This window comes from Cydia pomonella, chromosome 8 (assembly GCF_033807575.1).
Source record: "Cydia pomonella isolate Wapato2018A chromosome 8, ilCydPomo1, whole genome shotgun sequence".
NCBI classification, from domain to species: Eukaryota; Metazoa; Arthropoda; class Insecta; order Lepidoptera; family Tortricidae; genus Cydia; species Cydia pomonella.
The window spans coordinates 8,179,709-8,196,104 of record NC_084710.1 but is presented as its reverse complement, the minus strand read 5'-3'; the positions used below and the strand labels follow the sequence as shown (position 1 = coordinate 8,196,104).

The 16,396-nt window shown below is 40.0% G+C and overlaps 1 protein-coding gene across 1 annotated transcript; it reads left to right on the top strand.

Moving 5' to 3' along the window:
* Window positions 1-1,071: 1,071 nt before the first annotated feature.
* On the top strand, window positions 1,072-2,683 carry LOC133520477 (uncharacterized). Its single transcript, XM_061854912.1, has 3 exons — window positions 1,072-1,486; window positions 1,585-1,759; window positions 1,930-2,683. Exons 2-3 carry the CDS (start codon window positions 1,729-1,731, stop codon window positions 2,571-2,573), a joined length of 675 nt encoding a protein of 224 aa, XP_061710896.1. The 5' UTR covers window positions 1,072-1,486; window positions 1,585-1,728; the 3' UTR covers window positions 2,574-2,683.
* Window positions 2,684-16,396: the final 13,713 nt, after the last annotated feature.

Here is a 16,396-nt window from a genome sequence, read left to right as displayed (position 1 = left end):
TAATACACCGTTTTTGGCATACATCTTAATTATATATTTTGTATCTTAAACGTACTTATTTTATGGATTATTTATCATTTCAATTACCTTTCATCGTCACATGACCAAGTCAACGAATTTTCAGCTTATTAAATATATGTTTCAATTATGATTATAGCTACATATAATTAGAGTTACTGAGGTAGTTGGTGCACATGGATAAGGTGACGTCACAGGCCTTCAGGTCCTCACACGTTAACAGAGCAGCATGTGGACTCCGCAGTCAATGTTGGTGCAGATGGAGAAATCGTGGTTTTATTTTATTTTTGCACATTAAATTAAGTTAATTGTCTTATTTTGAGGTACTGCATAGGCACAACATTTTGCTACGTAAAGAGAAAGCGCAAGATGGAAGTGCAGATAGCAAAAAGTCAAGCTAATGCTAATGTGGTAACAAAATACAAAACAACATAGGTACAATCGCAGTAAAAACTAGGTACTTAATTCAAAACTGGTAAATGTGGAATTTAAACTGAAAATTAATTTTGTGAATTTACAGCAATTGGGTAAGTTTCAGTATAGAAGTATTTAATTAACATATTTGCTTTGAAATTGCAAATCATGATTTCACTTCTTAGTCAGGAGAGTAAAATTTCATCACGCTACAAGGAACAAAGGAAACTTATTCTACTGAATTACAACAACGAAGGGTTTTAAATAAGAATTAACAGTAGGGAGGATATGCCGATTCCAGCTCACTTTAGGTATTTATCTCCCCCTCCCCCCCCCTCACCCCCCCTCACACCTCACCCCCCCTCCCCCCCTCCCCCCTCAACCCCCCTCTCCCGCTCCCCCCCACCCCTCAACCCCCCTCCCCCCTCACCCCCCTCCCCCCCTCACCCCCCCTCACCCCACCCCCCCTCCCCCCTCTCCCCCCCTCTCCCCCCCTCCCCCTCACCCCCCCCCCCCCCTCCCCTCCCCCTCCCCCCCTGCGCCACTTGGTAGTTCGGCAAAGATCCGTTAGATGGCGCCACTAGCCCCCTTCCCCGCCGCCTCCCCGCCCTCCCCCGCCCCCTCCCCGCCGCTGCCCCTGGCCCTGCGCCCCTTGGTAGTTGTGCATATATCCTCGCCAGTTGGCGCTACTTTCTATGTTTAAGGTATTTATCTCCCGAGGGAAAACTTCGCTAAAATAGATGGCACCACTTTGTACGTGTACGACAAACAAAAAGTGACGAGGTGGCCTCCAGTGGCGAAGGTCGGATTCGAACCAGCGTCTTTAGCTGACCGGGGCGTCTTTAGCCAGTTAACGTCATGAACCCCTAGGCCACCCCGTCACGGTGAAACTGGTCCTAATTTCTCGACTATATATGCAATCGTAATGAGACTAGGCGTTATGTGAAATTCGCATGTATCGATGCCAATTTCCTATAGCTCGTTGAGCAATAATGTAAATGACTACATTTGACCTCGCTCGACAAAGATGATTCAGTTTGCACCGAAAGTTGAGGTAAGTACATATATTTATATTTTAATTATTACAAAATAATGTAGTTTCGTTTCCTGTACGATAACTCAACAAACAAATCTTTTCCTCTTTTCATATAGTTCATGAGAACCGTTTCACACGTTTCTTTACCACATGCGCCCCGCCCGTCTACACCCCACCCCTCCACTGAATTTTTCTGCTATAAAAGAGCATGTTGAACCATATTCCCACTACAGTGTCACAACGAATATTGCGTTGAAATCATGGATCCGCAAGCTTCATCACATACCAAATGTAAGTATAGTTGTATTATACTCACATTAACATTTGAGTATTTCACCTCTGTTCTGTCTTTGTAGTTTAAATAATCTATCACTTTCGACCTATCCCCTATGTTCTCAATTAGGAATACTTGCTTACTTTTAATATAAATAATAACAATATTTTTATTATATTTTCCCCAGCCGACAACAATACCATCACCACTTGGTGCTGCCAGTGCTGGTTGTCCACCACCACAAGCGGCGGCGGCGGCGGCTGTGACGGTGGCTGTAGCAGCTCCACTTCGCAATCGTCACCCGGACCACAACCGATGGCAACAGCAAAGGCACTGTTAAAACAAGACGATGGGGACAAGGGAAAAACAAACTGCCTAGAGAGCGCTTCTGAGAGCGATACGAGCGATGAAATGAAATCTTTTTATCAAGGATGTAAAAGCAAGTGGATAAAAGCGTTCCAGAACAATACTCTGATTAATAGATGGCGCCTCCCCATGCCATTTCACACATTTAGAGCGGAAGTAGCGAGATTGTTAAAACGATTGTATATCGAAGGTCACCATGACGATTGTCATATTTACCTGTTAATTGTAATGTGGGACGATTTAAACGATGACGTAGAAGAGATAGTGGGAGATGCTCAAATCAACTATCAAGACTGGATTGCGTTATTAGGTGGCGTTACAGCGGAACTATTTTCACGCGTGGTGTTCAATACTAAATCTTTTAATTATTTAATCAATGTAATATTTTGTGTGCTAGGTCCAAACATAATAGCTTCCGGTGATTATGAATGTGAACCTAAATGTAAGAATGCTCGTACATATTAAGGTGATGATGCATTTATTCCTTGTCATTGTTTAATTTTAAATTGTTAGCTCGCTGCGAATGTAAATGTTTTAATGTACACGTATTAATAATAAATTCATATTACTGAATATAGGAATGTTTTATTGAGTGAAACCTCATTGATTTGGAGTAAATGAATATTTATTGAGTAAAATAGTTACACAATGTTATCTTTTTCTATCCAACTTTTTTCATTTAAGCCAAGCCATTTTACATACACTTTATTTCCACGACGCTTTAAAACTTTTTCCACTAGATAAATGTCATTGTGTTTAGTTTTCTGCAACTCTTGTTCATAAAAACATCCAGAGATGGGTTGGTGATTAGCGTCTTGAAGTAAATATGTCACTGGATTAGTAGTTTGCACTTTAGTTATTGTAAATATTTCCGTAGTCCAATTGCCGGTGTAGCCTTTGGCGAAAGTGGATTTATATTTACTAATTCTCACATGTTGACCGACCTTGAACTTGGCACGTGGTTTGACTTTAATGTGATTGTAGACTTTATGTAACAACTGTTTAGAGTTGTTTTTATTCACACTCGCCGGTGCCATACCGATAGTACGATGCAGTTTGTTATTGTAATATTGTTCCACTTCACTTGTCAGCTGTATCCATTTGTAGGAACCATTCATGCTAAATTGTTTCCAAATCCAATGTTTTAAGGTTCTAATTAGCCTTTCCACTATGGAAGCTTTCATGACACTATAGGTAGAGTAGTGATTGATATGATGATGTTTCATGAGCGATTTAAATTTGACATTGAAAAACTCTTTTCCATCATCTGATTGAATATTCTTGGGCTTTCTCCCGTTTTCACTCAAAATTCTGCTCATTGCCTTTGTAACATCTTCAGCGCTCTTAGACTTTAGCGGTTGCATCCAAGCGTATTTGGAAAAGGTATCGATACACACTAGAATGTACTTGTAGTTGTTATTATCCTTGGAGTACTTTTGCATATCAATTAGATCAATCTGCCATGTGTCATCGAGCCCCCTCTGAATGAATCGACGACGTGGAAATGTTTTTCTCGCATACCTGTGTATCTCGTTGACCACTTGAGCTTTACTCATTTTTCTTCAATCGCTTTCCTGGAGCTATTGCCGTTGCTGATGGTGTTTGGGCTGGTTGTGGTGCGTGTGTTTGTGTAGTAATTCTAGCTGATAATTGTTCAACCTTTACCCGTAAATCTTTTATATCTTTAATATTTGCCTTTAGCTTTGTGTTTAAAAATACTACTTGTTCATCCAATTCAGCCCTACAAATAGCATCAGTTTTAAGAAAAGATTTATGAATTCCTGCCACCCGTCTATTTTCAAAATTTACTAAATCTCGTTCCACTTTCAAGTCGTCACGGATTGTAGACTCGCTACCCAAGTATTGTCCAAACTTGTTAAGAGGCATTGTGAAAGTGAACGATGGGGGAGGCCTCATCGGTATTTATAACAAGGTAGCAAGGGGGGAGAGGCTTAGTTACAAAACATGTCTGTTTTATTAGATAACAGCTCAGAACAGGTTTAAAAACAGCTAAAACAGAAGAGGGTCTGTTTTCTTACTTTAAAATTATACCGCTCTCAGTCAGTTCCTCAACGATTGCATTGATCTCGTTCGAATGAGAGGTGTTGCCAGCATTCTGTGATGCTATCAAAAGCTGTAAACGGCTCACCAGTTCGTTGGGATCATCCCAATAGATATAATCAGTTTTAGGATAAAAAGTTTTAGTTGTTAATACATCTCTTCTACCAGAGTTCAAACATCCACCTTCTTTATGTTTCTTTGATTCTTGTGGTTGTTTAATGTAACATTGATATTTTACACTTCTATCTCCACTCAATTGGCCGTTTGGCGAGAATCCTCTACGATGAGCGTTTGTAATGTCTAAAATATTATTGTAATCCTCTACATCTTTTCTCAAAACTATATTCTTGTTTGGTATTCTTTTAAAGATAAGTTCCAACAGTCCAGGAGTTAGGTTGAATCGTGAATCTTTAATATGTAACACGTCATCAATGATTTTAACCCGACTATTACCAATATGCATTTTATTATCCTTGAGATAAACACCAAATGGTATTTTTGATGTTTTTAAAAGATGTTTCATATATTTATTTTGTAGATCATCAATACTACTATTACCACTACCACCACCACCTTCATCAAATTCAAGAGCCGACTTCATATCTTCAGCATCGCTAAACTCTTCATCTCCCTCTGTTTTTCTTTCATCATCATCATCATCATTATCAGCATCATCATTAGAATCATCTTCATCATCATCATCATCAGCAGCATCATCAAACTGTTGTGTTTTTGTAAAAAGATTATTACTCCACTTAATCAGTTTACTATTGGGTTCTTCGGTTTTAATCAGATATTTCCTTTTACGTGAATGTTTTGACAATGGTGTGGAGGTCTTTATCAAAGGGAGCTGGGGGTTATTCATTACTGCTGGTTTAGCATTGTCATCATTATTATTATTACCTTTAGATTCTAAAGCTTTAGTCATTAAAACATTGAGCGGTTTTGTAATTGGTTCAAAGGTTTGAGCTAGCGAAGTGTCAAGCAAAGTTTTATCTGCTCGCAACGCTTTTACTTTTCTCTTTACACTCTCAATGGAATCTACGAGTTTCCGTTTCAACTTTTTATTACCAAACATATTTTATTTTATAGTGTATGTGCTGATGCTGCTTTTGCTGCTGCTGCTGCTTTTGGTACGGCCGATGCTAATATGTTGATAGGATATAAATTAAACGACGTTGTTCTTCAGTAGCTGACAACATAAAACTGATAATAAACCGGAGATGACACTAAATTTTATACAATAATGAAAACGTCAAATCCTTTACGATATCGACCCTTATTAATGTCTCTCTCCTTGTCGATTGTTAAAAAAGTGTACTTTTTCTGCCAACACTCGCGACAAATTTCCTTAAATTTTTCCCAACCCATATCGGTGTTCACGTGATCGTCATAGGCATGTTTTAAATTCAACTCGTCCTGTTTGAATAGCAATATAAGATTGGCATTATCACGTACCAACTGTTTAGGTATCCTACTATATGTCTGGCATAAGTAGAAACAATCTAACCAACGATGACGTCCCATTGCAAAGTACTGACGAATGGCATCTTGATCTTCCAAAGCCACATCGTCAAATACAATGACGCTGTCCTCCGCAGCTTCCTCCGGTGGGACGACTTGACTCTTATCATTGTACGTGTGAAACGGTATGTCACCCGCTTGCTCTAAAACGTCACTCAGAAACTTGTATTTAGGTTGATTCAATGATTTCGAATAAAGATAAACATTATGAAACTTTACACCGTTCGGATGTAAGAGCAGAGACAACAGAACATTTGTCTTGCCACAGTTGGAAGGTCCACAGATGAGACATCTAATGTTATTCGCCAGCAACGAGCCATGTTTAAGGGAGCGACGAGTCATTGCTGGTTTCACATTATCATCTAGCACAACACTCCAATCTTTAATAGCCAGTGACGTGTTTTGTTTTTTAAGCTTCATTTCACTGTGATGTATCAAATCGTTAGGACATGTATTTTATACTCACACATACACACATACATGATCAAATTTCAAAGGTTTAAATATTATATAGATATATAGGCATACTTTATACTCACGTACACAGTCAAGTATAGATACTTGAGATGATAACACACATTGGCGGGGTTAGTGTTAAGCATAATCCCAAACGACCTAGACGACTGCGATCTCATAGTAGCGGTGGGGGTATTATAAATAATTTAATTAATAATCTACCATTCGAAGCGCACATACCCGGTTACAATTATTGCGGTCCCGGTACTAGATTGAAGGAGAGATTGGCTCGCAACGATCCCGGTGTGAATCCGCTTGACGAAGCTTGTAAATTACACGATATTGCCTACTCACGTGATAAAACATTGGAGGGACGTCATCAAGCAGATTTGCGATTGGCCCAAGCTGCTGAAAATCGTTGGCGTGGTAACAATTCAATTGGTGAACGTATTGCCGCGTTAGCGGTAGATAAGATTATGAAATATAAAGTTAAACACGGTATGGGTATGATTCCCATATCTAAAGTCATTAAAGCAAGTCGTGATGCTGTAAAAAAACACATTGCGAAAAAGAAGGATACAGCTACTAATACACTACTAAAAGTGGGTGTAAAAGCTGCTAAACATTTTGTTAAAGGGAAAATTGTTAAGGGACAACAGAAACAGCGAGTCATTCCAATACCTAAGAAAGGCGGTTTCCTACCAGCTTTGATACCGCTACTGGGTGCTTTAGCAGCCACGGGAACTTTGGCCGGCGGTGTTACCACTGCTGCTAAAAATATTTATGAAATGGTCAGGAATAGAAATAATAATAATAATAATGAAAGCAAGATTGTCGGTAGAGGTTTATATTTAGCACCTTATAAACGTGGAATGGGACTCTACATTACACCGGCTAATAACGCAGCAGCAGCAGCAGCAGCAGCAGCAACAGTATCGGCAACTGCAAAAGTGGCGAAAAAAAAAAAACAAGAAATTAGATTTACCTCCGATTGGTCAAGCTCTCACCGATGTGGACATTGTGAGATTTGCACGTAGAGAGAAAATCCCCTACTTTAGGGGTGTTTTCATGCGAGATAATCTCCCAAAGAAACCTCACTATTATGAAACTGGTATTATCAATTTAGACTCTCAGCAGGGTGAAGGTACACATTGGTGTGCCTATGCGAAAAAGGGTGATTATTGTCTATATTTTGATAGCTTTGGTGATTTGAGACCACCTCGAGAGTTTATTGATTATATAAATGATTCCGCTAGTACCAAACAACAGCGCAACATGCGAGTAGAGTATAATTACAATCGATTACAGAAATTTAATACTGTAAATTGTGGACACTTATGTTTGGCCTTCCTGTGTACCAATGCTAAGCGTTTGTTTTAAATAAATATCATGAGCATTACATGTGTAGTTTCATTCTTACATTAATCGTCTACCCGTCAGTATCATGTCTATGACATCATTCACAATAAGTCTGAGCGGTAACGAGCCTGTGTTGAATGTAGACTTTCAACCGGCTCTAGAATTGGACAATGATGGTTTTTACGAGTGTGCTCTCGTGTACTTTAAGACTTTCAACACTATTCCTAATGTTGATAAGAGCAATAATATGTTTCACTATGGGGATGATGTAATCGCAATTCCTGAAGGTTCATACGAGCTCTCCAGTATAATACACCTCTTGAACGAGGAAATGACAAAGAGGGCTAAAGGTGATGGTGAAAAATTGGTGGATATCTTTGTAAATAACAATACCTCCAAGTGTATGATATTCTCGCCAAAGTATGATATTCGCTTTGACAAACCAAACAGCATAGGGTCATTGTTTGGTTATTCAGCGAAAAAGCTTAAAGCAAAAACATCACATTGGTCGGATAAAACAATTAACATAATCATTACAAACACTATAAGAATAGAGTGCAATATTGTGGAGGGCTCATTCGTAAACAACAAGCCGTCACATGTTTTACACGAGTTTTCACCTGACGTCCCGCCCGGCTACCAAATTATTGAACAACCTACCAATATTATATATCTACCCGTCAAGAAGAGTAACAATCGCATACAAAACATTGAATTGCGCATTGTAAACGAGCACGGTAATACGGTAAATTTCCGAAGTGAAAGCATTGCACTTCGTTTGCATATTCGTAAAAAGTAAAAAAAAAAAATGATTATACATAACAATAAAAGCCTTGGTAACAACACCTTCACAACTAGTCGAGATCTTGCTCTCGTCGAGAGAACTACTACAACTCGTCGTATTAACGAGAGACAGCGGCAGTCACTACAAAAACAACAACAACCAAGGAAATTGACTAGAGAAAACAGTACATTTTTACAGAGTATCGGTTTCAAAGTATGTCCTCGTCATCTATCTTAAACATTGGTGAGAAGGTGTTATTCGATGACAGTATAGAAAGTATAGAATTTCACCCATACACTCCGTATAATGACTCTTTCAAAAACAACGATAACATCCACATATGTATCAACCGTCAAGATCTAATTCTACTACCGAGTCAAAGTCAAATATTAGTGGAAGGCACTGTGGAGAAAGGCTGTCTACTGGTCAACAATGGTGCTGCTTTTTTATTTCAAGACATTCGTTATGAATTGAACGGTGTGGAGATTGATCGAGCGAGAAACTGCGGCATCACGTCCACCATTAAGGGACTAGTCTCATACACCAAGGAAATGGACCATAGTCTTCAGACAGCGGGGTGGGAAGTTGGTGCTAAAAAGATACATGACAAGTTTACATTAACCATACCACTATCTCATTTCTTGGGTTTCGCCGAGGATTACAAGAAGGTAATAATGAATGGGAAACACGAGTTGATATTAAATCGCGCCAGTATAGATGTAAACTGTTTAGATTTAGCACCCGTTGATCCGAATACGGTACCGAAACCGCCCGACTCCAAATGGTGAGATTGAAATCACTCGTGTCACATGGAGGATGCCAGTCATAAAAGTATCTGATAAGGAGAAACTGCGCTTAATGTCGTATGTTGAGGGCAGCATACCAGTTCAGATAGCGTTCCGCACGTGGGAACTGTATGAATATCCCATACTACCTTCCTCAGAACGTCATATTTGGTGCATCAAGACTAGTACTCAGCTGGAGAAACCTCGCTATCTCATTGTTGGTTTCCAAACGGCACGCAGGAACGACAAGACCAAAGATATGAGTATATTCGACCATTGTAATCTTACCAATTGCAGGGTGTATTTGAATGCACAGTATTATCCATACGATCCTTTTTCGGCTGAATTTAAAACAAACAACTATGCGTTCTTATATGATGCATTTACCAATTTCCAACGATCGTACTACAGCCGTGATCATACCAGCCCTCAAGTAAATTATGCTCATTACAAGACACACTCTCCATTAATAGTCATTGACACGTCCAGACAGTGTGACAGCTTCAACTCGGGAGCTGGTGCTATTGATATTAAATTGGAAATGGAGTTTAAAGAGAATGTACCTGCCAACACCACGGCATACTGTCTCATTATCAATGATTCACTGTTTGAGTACAACGCTCTCACCAGTGCCACACGTAAAATCATTCAGTAGAGCATTGACCACCCTCAATTGTAAACGTGTCTTGGAACTTTGAAAATACGTTTAAAAAATGAATTATTCAAACATTTTTTTTACCTTCTTACACACCATCGATTGATTGTTCCGGTGCTGGTGATGGTTGCTGTGAGCTGAGCAAGAGTGTCTACAATCTCAAACGCTGTCCTGCTGGTGCAAGTGCTCCGATTGCAAATATCCATGTATACTTGAAGTTGCAGTTTATTCAAGCTAAAATCAGATTACATACCTGTGTCAGTTTTAATGGCCATTATGAACTCACCTGTGAAGAATGGAATGCAATGTTTGCGGAAAAAGTTGACGTCATTGGAAACTTCTTTCATAGCCCAATGTGTGTTTCACCAGAGCTGATTCAGTGCGATCGTCTTCGGATGTGTATCTCTCCTGTACCGTTACTTTTACTCAGCTGTGACAATGAACCGGTGACGAACACACACCCCTTGGTGATAAACCACATGGAATGGAGTCATATCGAATGTGTTATGGAGTGTATTAACGCACGTATCGGATACTTGAACAAAATAAAATCTACCTACGAAAACCGTCTCAACTTCTTCAAGAAACATTTCAAGATATATCACCCCGCTAATGTTCAACATGCACGCAATATTATAGGTAGTTTGTGCAATGTAAACGATATTGTCGACTCTGAAATCAAGTGTTATGCCACCGATATTTTGTGTAATACCTATATTTTCAATTGAAACGGTTAAAGTTTCATGAAAATAAAAATAAAAAACAATAACTAACCTATTTATTATTTATTTTAACATAGAACCCTTATCTTTCTTCCTCCCCTACACCAATGCAATTGTAGGCTGTACAGTAATAACGCGCAGTCATAATTGAATATTACGTCTTTTTTTTCTACTCACAAAGTGGGTTCACCAGAGTATACTTGAAGATATGTAATCATTCACTTGTGTTTGGTCGACGGGAAATCCCCGTTTTCTCTAACCATTCTCAGTCAAGCCCGATGATGCAATAATGACTCACTGTGTCGACACGTGCAAATCATGTGTGGGCGTCGCATGGCGCGTCGCCGGCCAGGCTCCCCTTCCCCGCTTCGCCGCGCACCGCAGACGTCAGCGCACGAGTCGAGGTCGACCTCGACACGTGCAAATCATGCGTGGGCGCGGCGCCGGCTAGGCTCCCCTTCCCCGCTTCGCCGCGCACCGCAGACGCCAGCGCATGGCATGATGCAACTCGCTTAGTTGCCCGCAGCCCGCCTCACGGCACGACCGTACCGTTGTCTGAGCGAGTGAATTGAACCATGGCGTTGTTACATCATTGCAAACTTTGTAACGAAGATGTATTATCAAACTGTTTGATATCTCATTCGGAAAGTGACCGCCACATCCTGCTTTGTGCACAAGAAAAGTCTGCCGACGGTGCTGTTTACATTGTTGACAGTGCCTTCAAGTGCAGAATAATTACATACCGGATTAATGGGAGTGCAGACATTTTGGATCCTAAAATGTATTTGTTGAATATTGGAGAAAACGCTTGAAAAGCTGATTACCATTGAACTAAAAACACATAAACATGTAAAAATAAATGTTGAACTCTTTGGTACTTTTTTGGAAAACCAATGCTGAAGGTGAAGTGATACGTGATCTAAAGTCATTCAACACAAAAAACGTGGCTCTGCATAAAGAATGTATGGATTTTCCATCGTATTTTGAACAAATATCCTTGTGTATTTCCAAAAAATGTGAAGATTTCGACGAAAGGGACAGCGGTTGGGGTCTCGAGAAGATTGAGTTTCTCAACGTCAACGTTAACAAATATCAACCACTCAAAGGATCTACATATATACCACTGCCACCCGAGGTGCAATCGAAGAATGCATGTGTTAACGTGAAAAATCGTGATAACAAGTGTTTTTATTGGGCCATCATTAGTGCTCTCTATCCAGTTGATAAAAACAGTGATCGTCCCTCATCGTACCCACATTATACAGACATTTTTAAAGTGACAGGTATAAAAGATCCGGTTTGTCTCTCGGACATTAAAAAGTTTGAAAAATTAAATAAAATCAGTGTTAATGTATATGGTATTGATACAGATAAGAAAAGGGATGACAGGGGTCTGACTATTGTACCTCTACGTATTTCGAAAATGTCTTGCGAAAATCATGTAAATTTGTTATATTTTGAGAGAGGTGATGTTTCACATTATTGTTGGATTAAAAATTTGTCTCGTTTAGTGAGTTCGCAAATTAGTAAGCATGGAAAAACAACATGGATATGTGATGGGTGTTTACACCCCTTTGCAAATAAAAATAAACTAGATCGACACCGAGCAATTGGTTGTGGGGAGACACTTGTAGAGCTACCTAAGCCTAATAATAAATACTTACGTTTCAAAAATTATAAAAATAAAATGAAAGTGCCATTTGTAATTTATGGTGACTTTGAATCGATTTTAGTTCCGTTAGATAATGAAAAGTCTACTACTACAAGTGCTACTTGTAACACCCATAAACATGTGCCATGTAGTTTTTCCTATTATATTCATTGTGAATATGACAATAATTTATCCAAATTTGTTATCTATCGCGGTGAAGATTGTGTGGAGAAATTTATACAGAGCATTCGTGAAGACGCTGATAGAATCATAAAAATCTTGCAAAAAGTCGTACCACCAAAAAAAAATTACAGCGACAGCAGCGGTGCTAACACATCCTCCAATATATGTCATATTTGCAAGAAAAAAATTGGAGATGATGAAGCTTATGTAATTGATCATTGTCATTTAACGGGTAATATTAGAGGCAAAACACACAATTCATGTAATTTGAATTACCAATTACCAAAGTTTATACCAGTCGTCTTTCACAATTTGAGCGGTTACGATTGTCATCTATTCATTAAGGAATTAGCCAAGATTAAGGGAAAGTTAACCTGCATTCCCATTAACAAGGAAAAATATATTTCATTTCGATTTAAGGATTGACGAATACAGTCTAAGGTTTGTCGACTCGTATAAATTCATGTCAAGTAGCTTGGATAAACTAGTTTCAAAACACTTTCACAGGACCAATTCAAAATACTACCAAATGTCGTACCACCATCCGATAATTGTTACGAACGTGAGAAATATATGAAGTTACATACGCGTAAGGGGAGTTTTCCCTTACGAGTATGTAAGTGACTGGAGGCGGCTTGAGGAAACTGCGCTACCCCCTCAGGCCGCCTTCTATAGAGCAGCCTCACGGACTTAAATATTTCCGATGAGGATTACCAACATGCAAAAGATGTTTGGGATGCGTTCAATATTACAACTCTGGGTGAATACTGTGACGTATATTTAAAGACAGACGTTCTATTATTGGCTGAAGTGGTTGAAAACTTTAGACAAGTGTGTATAGGTGCGTATGAATTAGATCCGTGTCAATATGTCACTGCACCCGGTTTGAGTTGGGACGCCATGTTGAAACATACCGAAGTATGCCTAGAATTGTTTACGGACTATGAAATGATTCAATTTATAAAGAAAGGTATAAGAGGTGGTGTATGTCAAGCGTCAAACCGCTATGCTAAGGCCAATAATATATTTATGCATGATTATGACGTGAATCAGGACAGCAGTTTTATCATCTATTTGGATATAAATAATCTTTACGGTGATGCCATGCGACGCCCGCTTCCAATCGATAACTTTAGGTGGATGAGTGAAGACGAGGTTAAACTGTTTGATATATCAACACAACGGATAGACTCTGATGTTGGATCTATATTGGAAGTAGATTTGGAGTAGCCACATAGCTTACATGACTTGCAATAATGATTACCCTTTCTGTGCTGAAACCAAACTACCAATTGAGGGTAAAATTAAAAAGTTATTGCTAACGTTCGATAACAAAACCAATTATGTTTGTGCACTATGCTAACCTCAAACTATATATTAAAAAAAGGGTTAATTTGTAAGAAAATTCATAGAATTCTCACTTTCAATCAATCATCTTGGCTAAATCATATATTGACTTAAATTCGCAAATGAGAGTCCAAGCTAAAACAGTTTTGAAAAAGATTTCTTTAAACTCATGAATAACTCCATATTCGGGAAAACTATTGAAAATGTCGAGAAAAAGGGTTGATGTCAAGTTGTGTAAACAGATGGGATACTTTGCACAAAGCGAAACCATAAGCAAACGAACAATAACCTACATATGGTCTCGATCGGTTACATTTCCAGACCAAATTTCCACAGTTGCCTCTATTTTCTCTGAAGAACTGGGTAGCTGTGCAAATGAACAAAACCATAATTGTACTTACGACAAACCTATTTATGTATGGTTTTAGTGTATTAGATTTGAGGTAAACAAATCATGTACAACTTTCCACTATGATTACATGTTAAATAAAATACGGTGACTAATGTAAGCCTTTTCATACACGGACACCGCCTCTTTTGTTTATCATATCAAATACAGATAACTTTTACGAAGACATTAAACCTGACTTGCAAAGCAGATTTGACACTTTCAGATTTGCCTCAAAAATACCCGTATATAATTTACCACAAGTTCAATAAAAAGGTTGTGGGCATGATGAAGGATGAAAACAATGGAAGAATAATACGATAATTTGTTGGGTTAAGGGCAAAAATGTATGCGTATATATTAGACTCGGATGACAATAACGAAATTAAATGTATAAAAAAAAACAAAGGTGTTAACGCCGCTGCTGTACGTAGGTTAAATTTTAATAAATACTATACCTGTTTAGACTTGAGTAAAACTCTCTATGATAACATGTATAATTTGATTAGTGATAAGCACAATATGTTACACTCAAAATTAGAAGAAAGAAAATTCTCTGTGGTAAAGATGAAAAGAGATTCATTTTGAACATATGTAATAAAACCCTTGCATGGGGACATTGTAAAATAGCTAAATTATTGGTAAATAAATAATTACTCATTCACTTTTAAACTTTTTTTTTTATTTCAGTAATACTATCTATCTACACACCTGCGCATACATGATCATTTCTCCACATTATTGTTTCAACGAGCTATAGGAAATTTCCCATTTCCCAATTCAAAAAGCAGTGTATAGGTTTTTAAAGTGTTGGCAATGCGCGTGTAACAATTCTAAAGTTGCAGGCATCCATAGGCTACGGTGACAGTTTATCATCAGGCGGACAGTATTTGCCACCGACGTGGTATAAATAAGTTCACCAGTACCAGGAATCGGAATTAGGTCAGCTAAAAATACCTATTACATAATATAGAGATGGTTACAACCGGATAGAAAAATGTATTTTTTCTTGAATACCTGGATATTCGATATTTATTTATTATTCACATACAGATATACTCGACTTTGCTAGTTAACGACATACTTAGGTTTAGAAACTCCCTTTTCTAAAGTGTGATGTAAATGTTACCAGATGTAACTAGAAATAGTTACAACTTTTAGATTAACATGAAACATCCCGTAATGTAAGTAAAAACATGTATGTTTAACATTACGACTAGTACCTGGATATAATATCGAATACCCAGGTATTCAAGAAAATATATATTTTTTCTATCCGGTTTTAACCACTCTATATTATGTGCTCTTGCAAATATGCCCGTATGCATATTTTAAAACAAACTTATTGGGCAGTTGGAAAAGTACAAAGTCCATATATTTGTTGACCACAAGCTCCAAAACCAACCGCACCTGGAGCAAGCCGATGCCATCGACCTGGACCTTGACGCGTACACGTGCTCTGTGGCGTCAGATACATACAAAGTAGCGCCAATATATAAACATATAAATATATATATGCATATTTTAAATCTACTTATTCTCTCTCTTATCTCGATCGACCTCGACGCCCACGTATGAATTTGCAGGTGGCCGTCGGCGCCACGGTGGCGGCTGATGCAACACGTCGGGAGATAAATACCTAAATTGAGCCAAACGAGAAATTAGGACCAGTTTCACCGTGACGGGGTGGCCTAGGGGTTCATGACGTTAACTGGCTAAAGACGCCCCGGTTAGCTAAAGACGCTGGTTCGAATCCGACCTTCGCCACTGGAGGCCACCTCGTCACTTTTTGTTTGTCGTACACGTACAAAGTGGTGCCATCTATTTTAGCGAAGTTTTCCCTCGGGAGATAAATACCTTAAACATAGAAAGTAGCGCCAACTGGCGAGGATATATGCACAACTACCAAGGGGCGCAGGGCCAGGGGCAGCGGCGGGGAGGGGGCGGGGGAGGGCGGGGAGGCGGCGGGAAGGGGGGGGGGGGCTAGTGGCGCCATCTAACGGATCTTTGCCGAACTACCAAGTGGCGCAGGGGGGGGGGAGGGGGGGGGGGGGGGGGGGGGGGGGGGGGGGGGAGGGGGGGGGGGGGGGGGGGGGGGGGGAGGGGGGGTGAGGGGGGAGGGGGAGGGGGGGGGTGGGGGAGGGGGGGTGAGGGGGGGAGGGGGAGGGGGGGGGGGGGGGGGGGGAGGGGGAGAGGGGGGGTGAGGGGGGGGGGGGTGAGGGGGGGGTGAGGGGGAGGGGGGGTGAGGGGGGGGGGGGGGGGGGGGGGGGGGGGGGGGGGGGGGGGGGGGGGGGGGGTGAGTGGGGGGGGGGGGGGGGGGGGTGGGGGGTGGGGAGGGGGTGAGGAGGGGGAGGGGGGTGAGGGGTGAGGGGG

Coding starts and splice junctions, on each gene's coding strand:
- LOC133520477 (XM_061854912.1), top strand. CDS start 1,729: ATGGATCCGCAAGCTTCATCACATACCAAAT. Junction 1,760..1,929: donor AGCTTCATCACATACCAAAT/GTAAGTATAGTT, acceptor TATTTTCCCCAG/CCGACAACAATACCATCACC.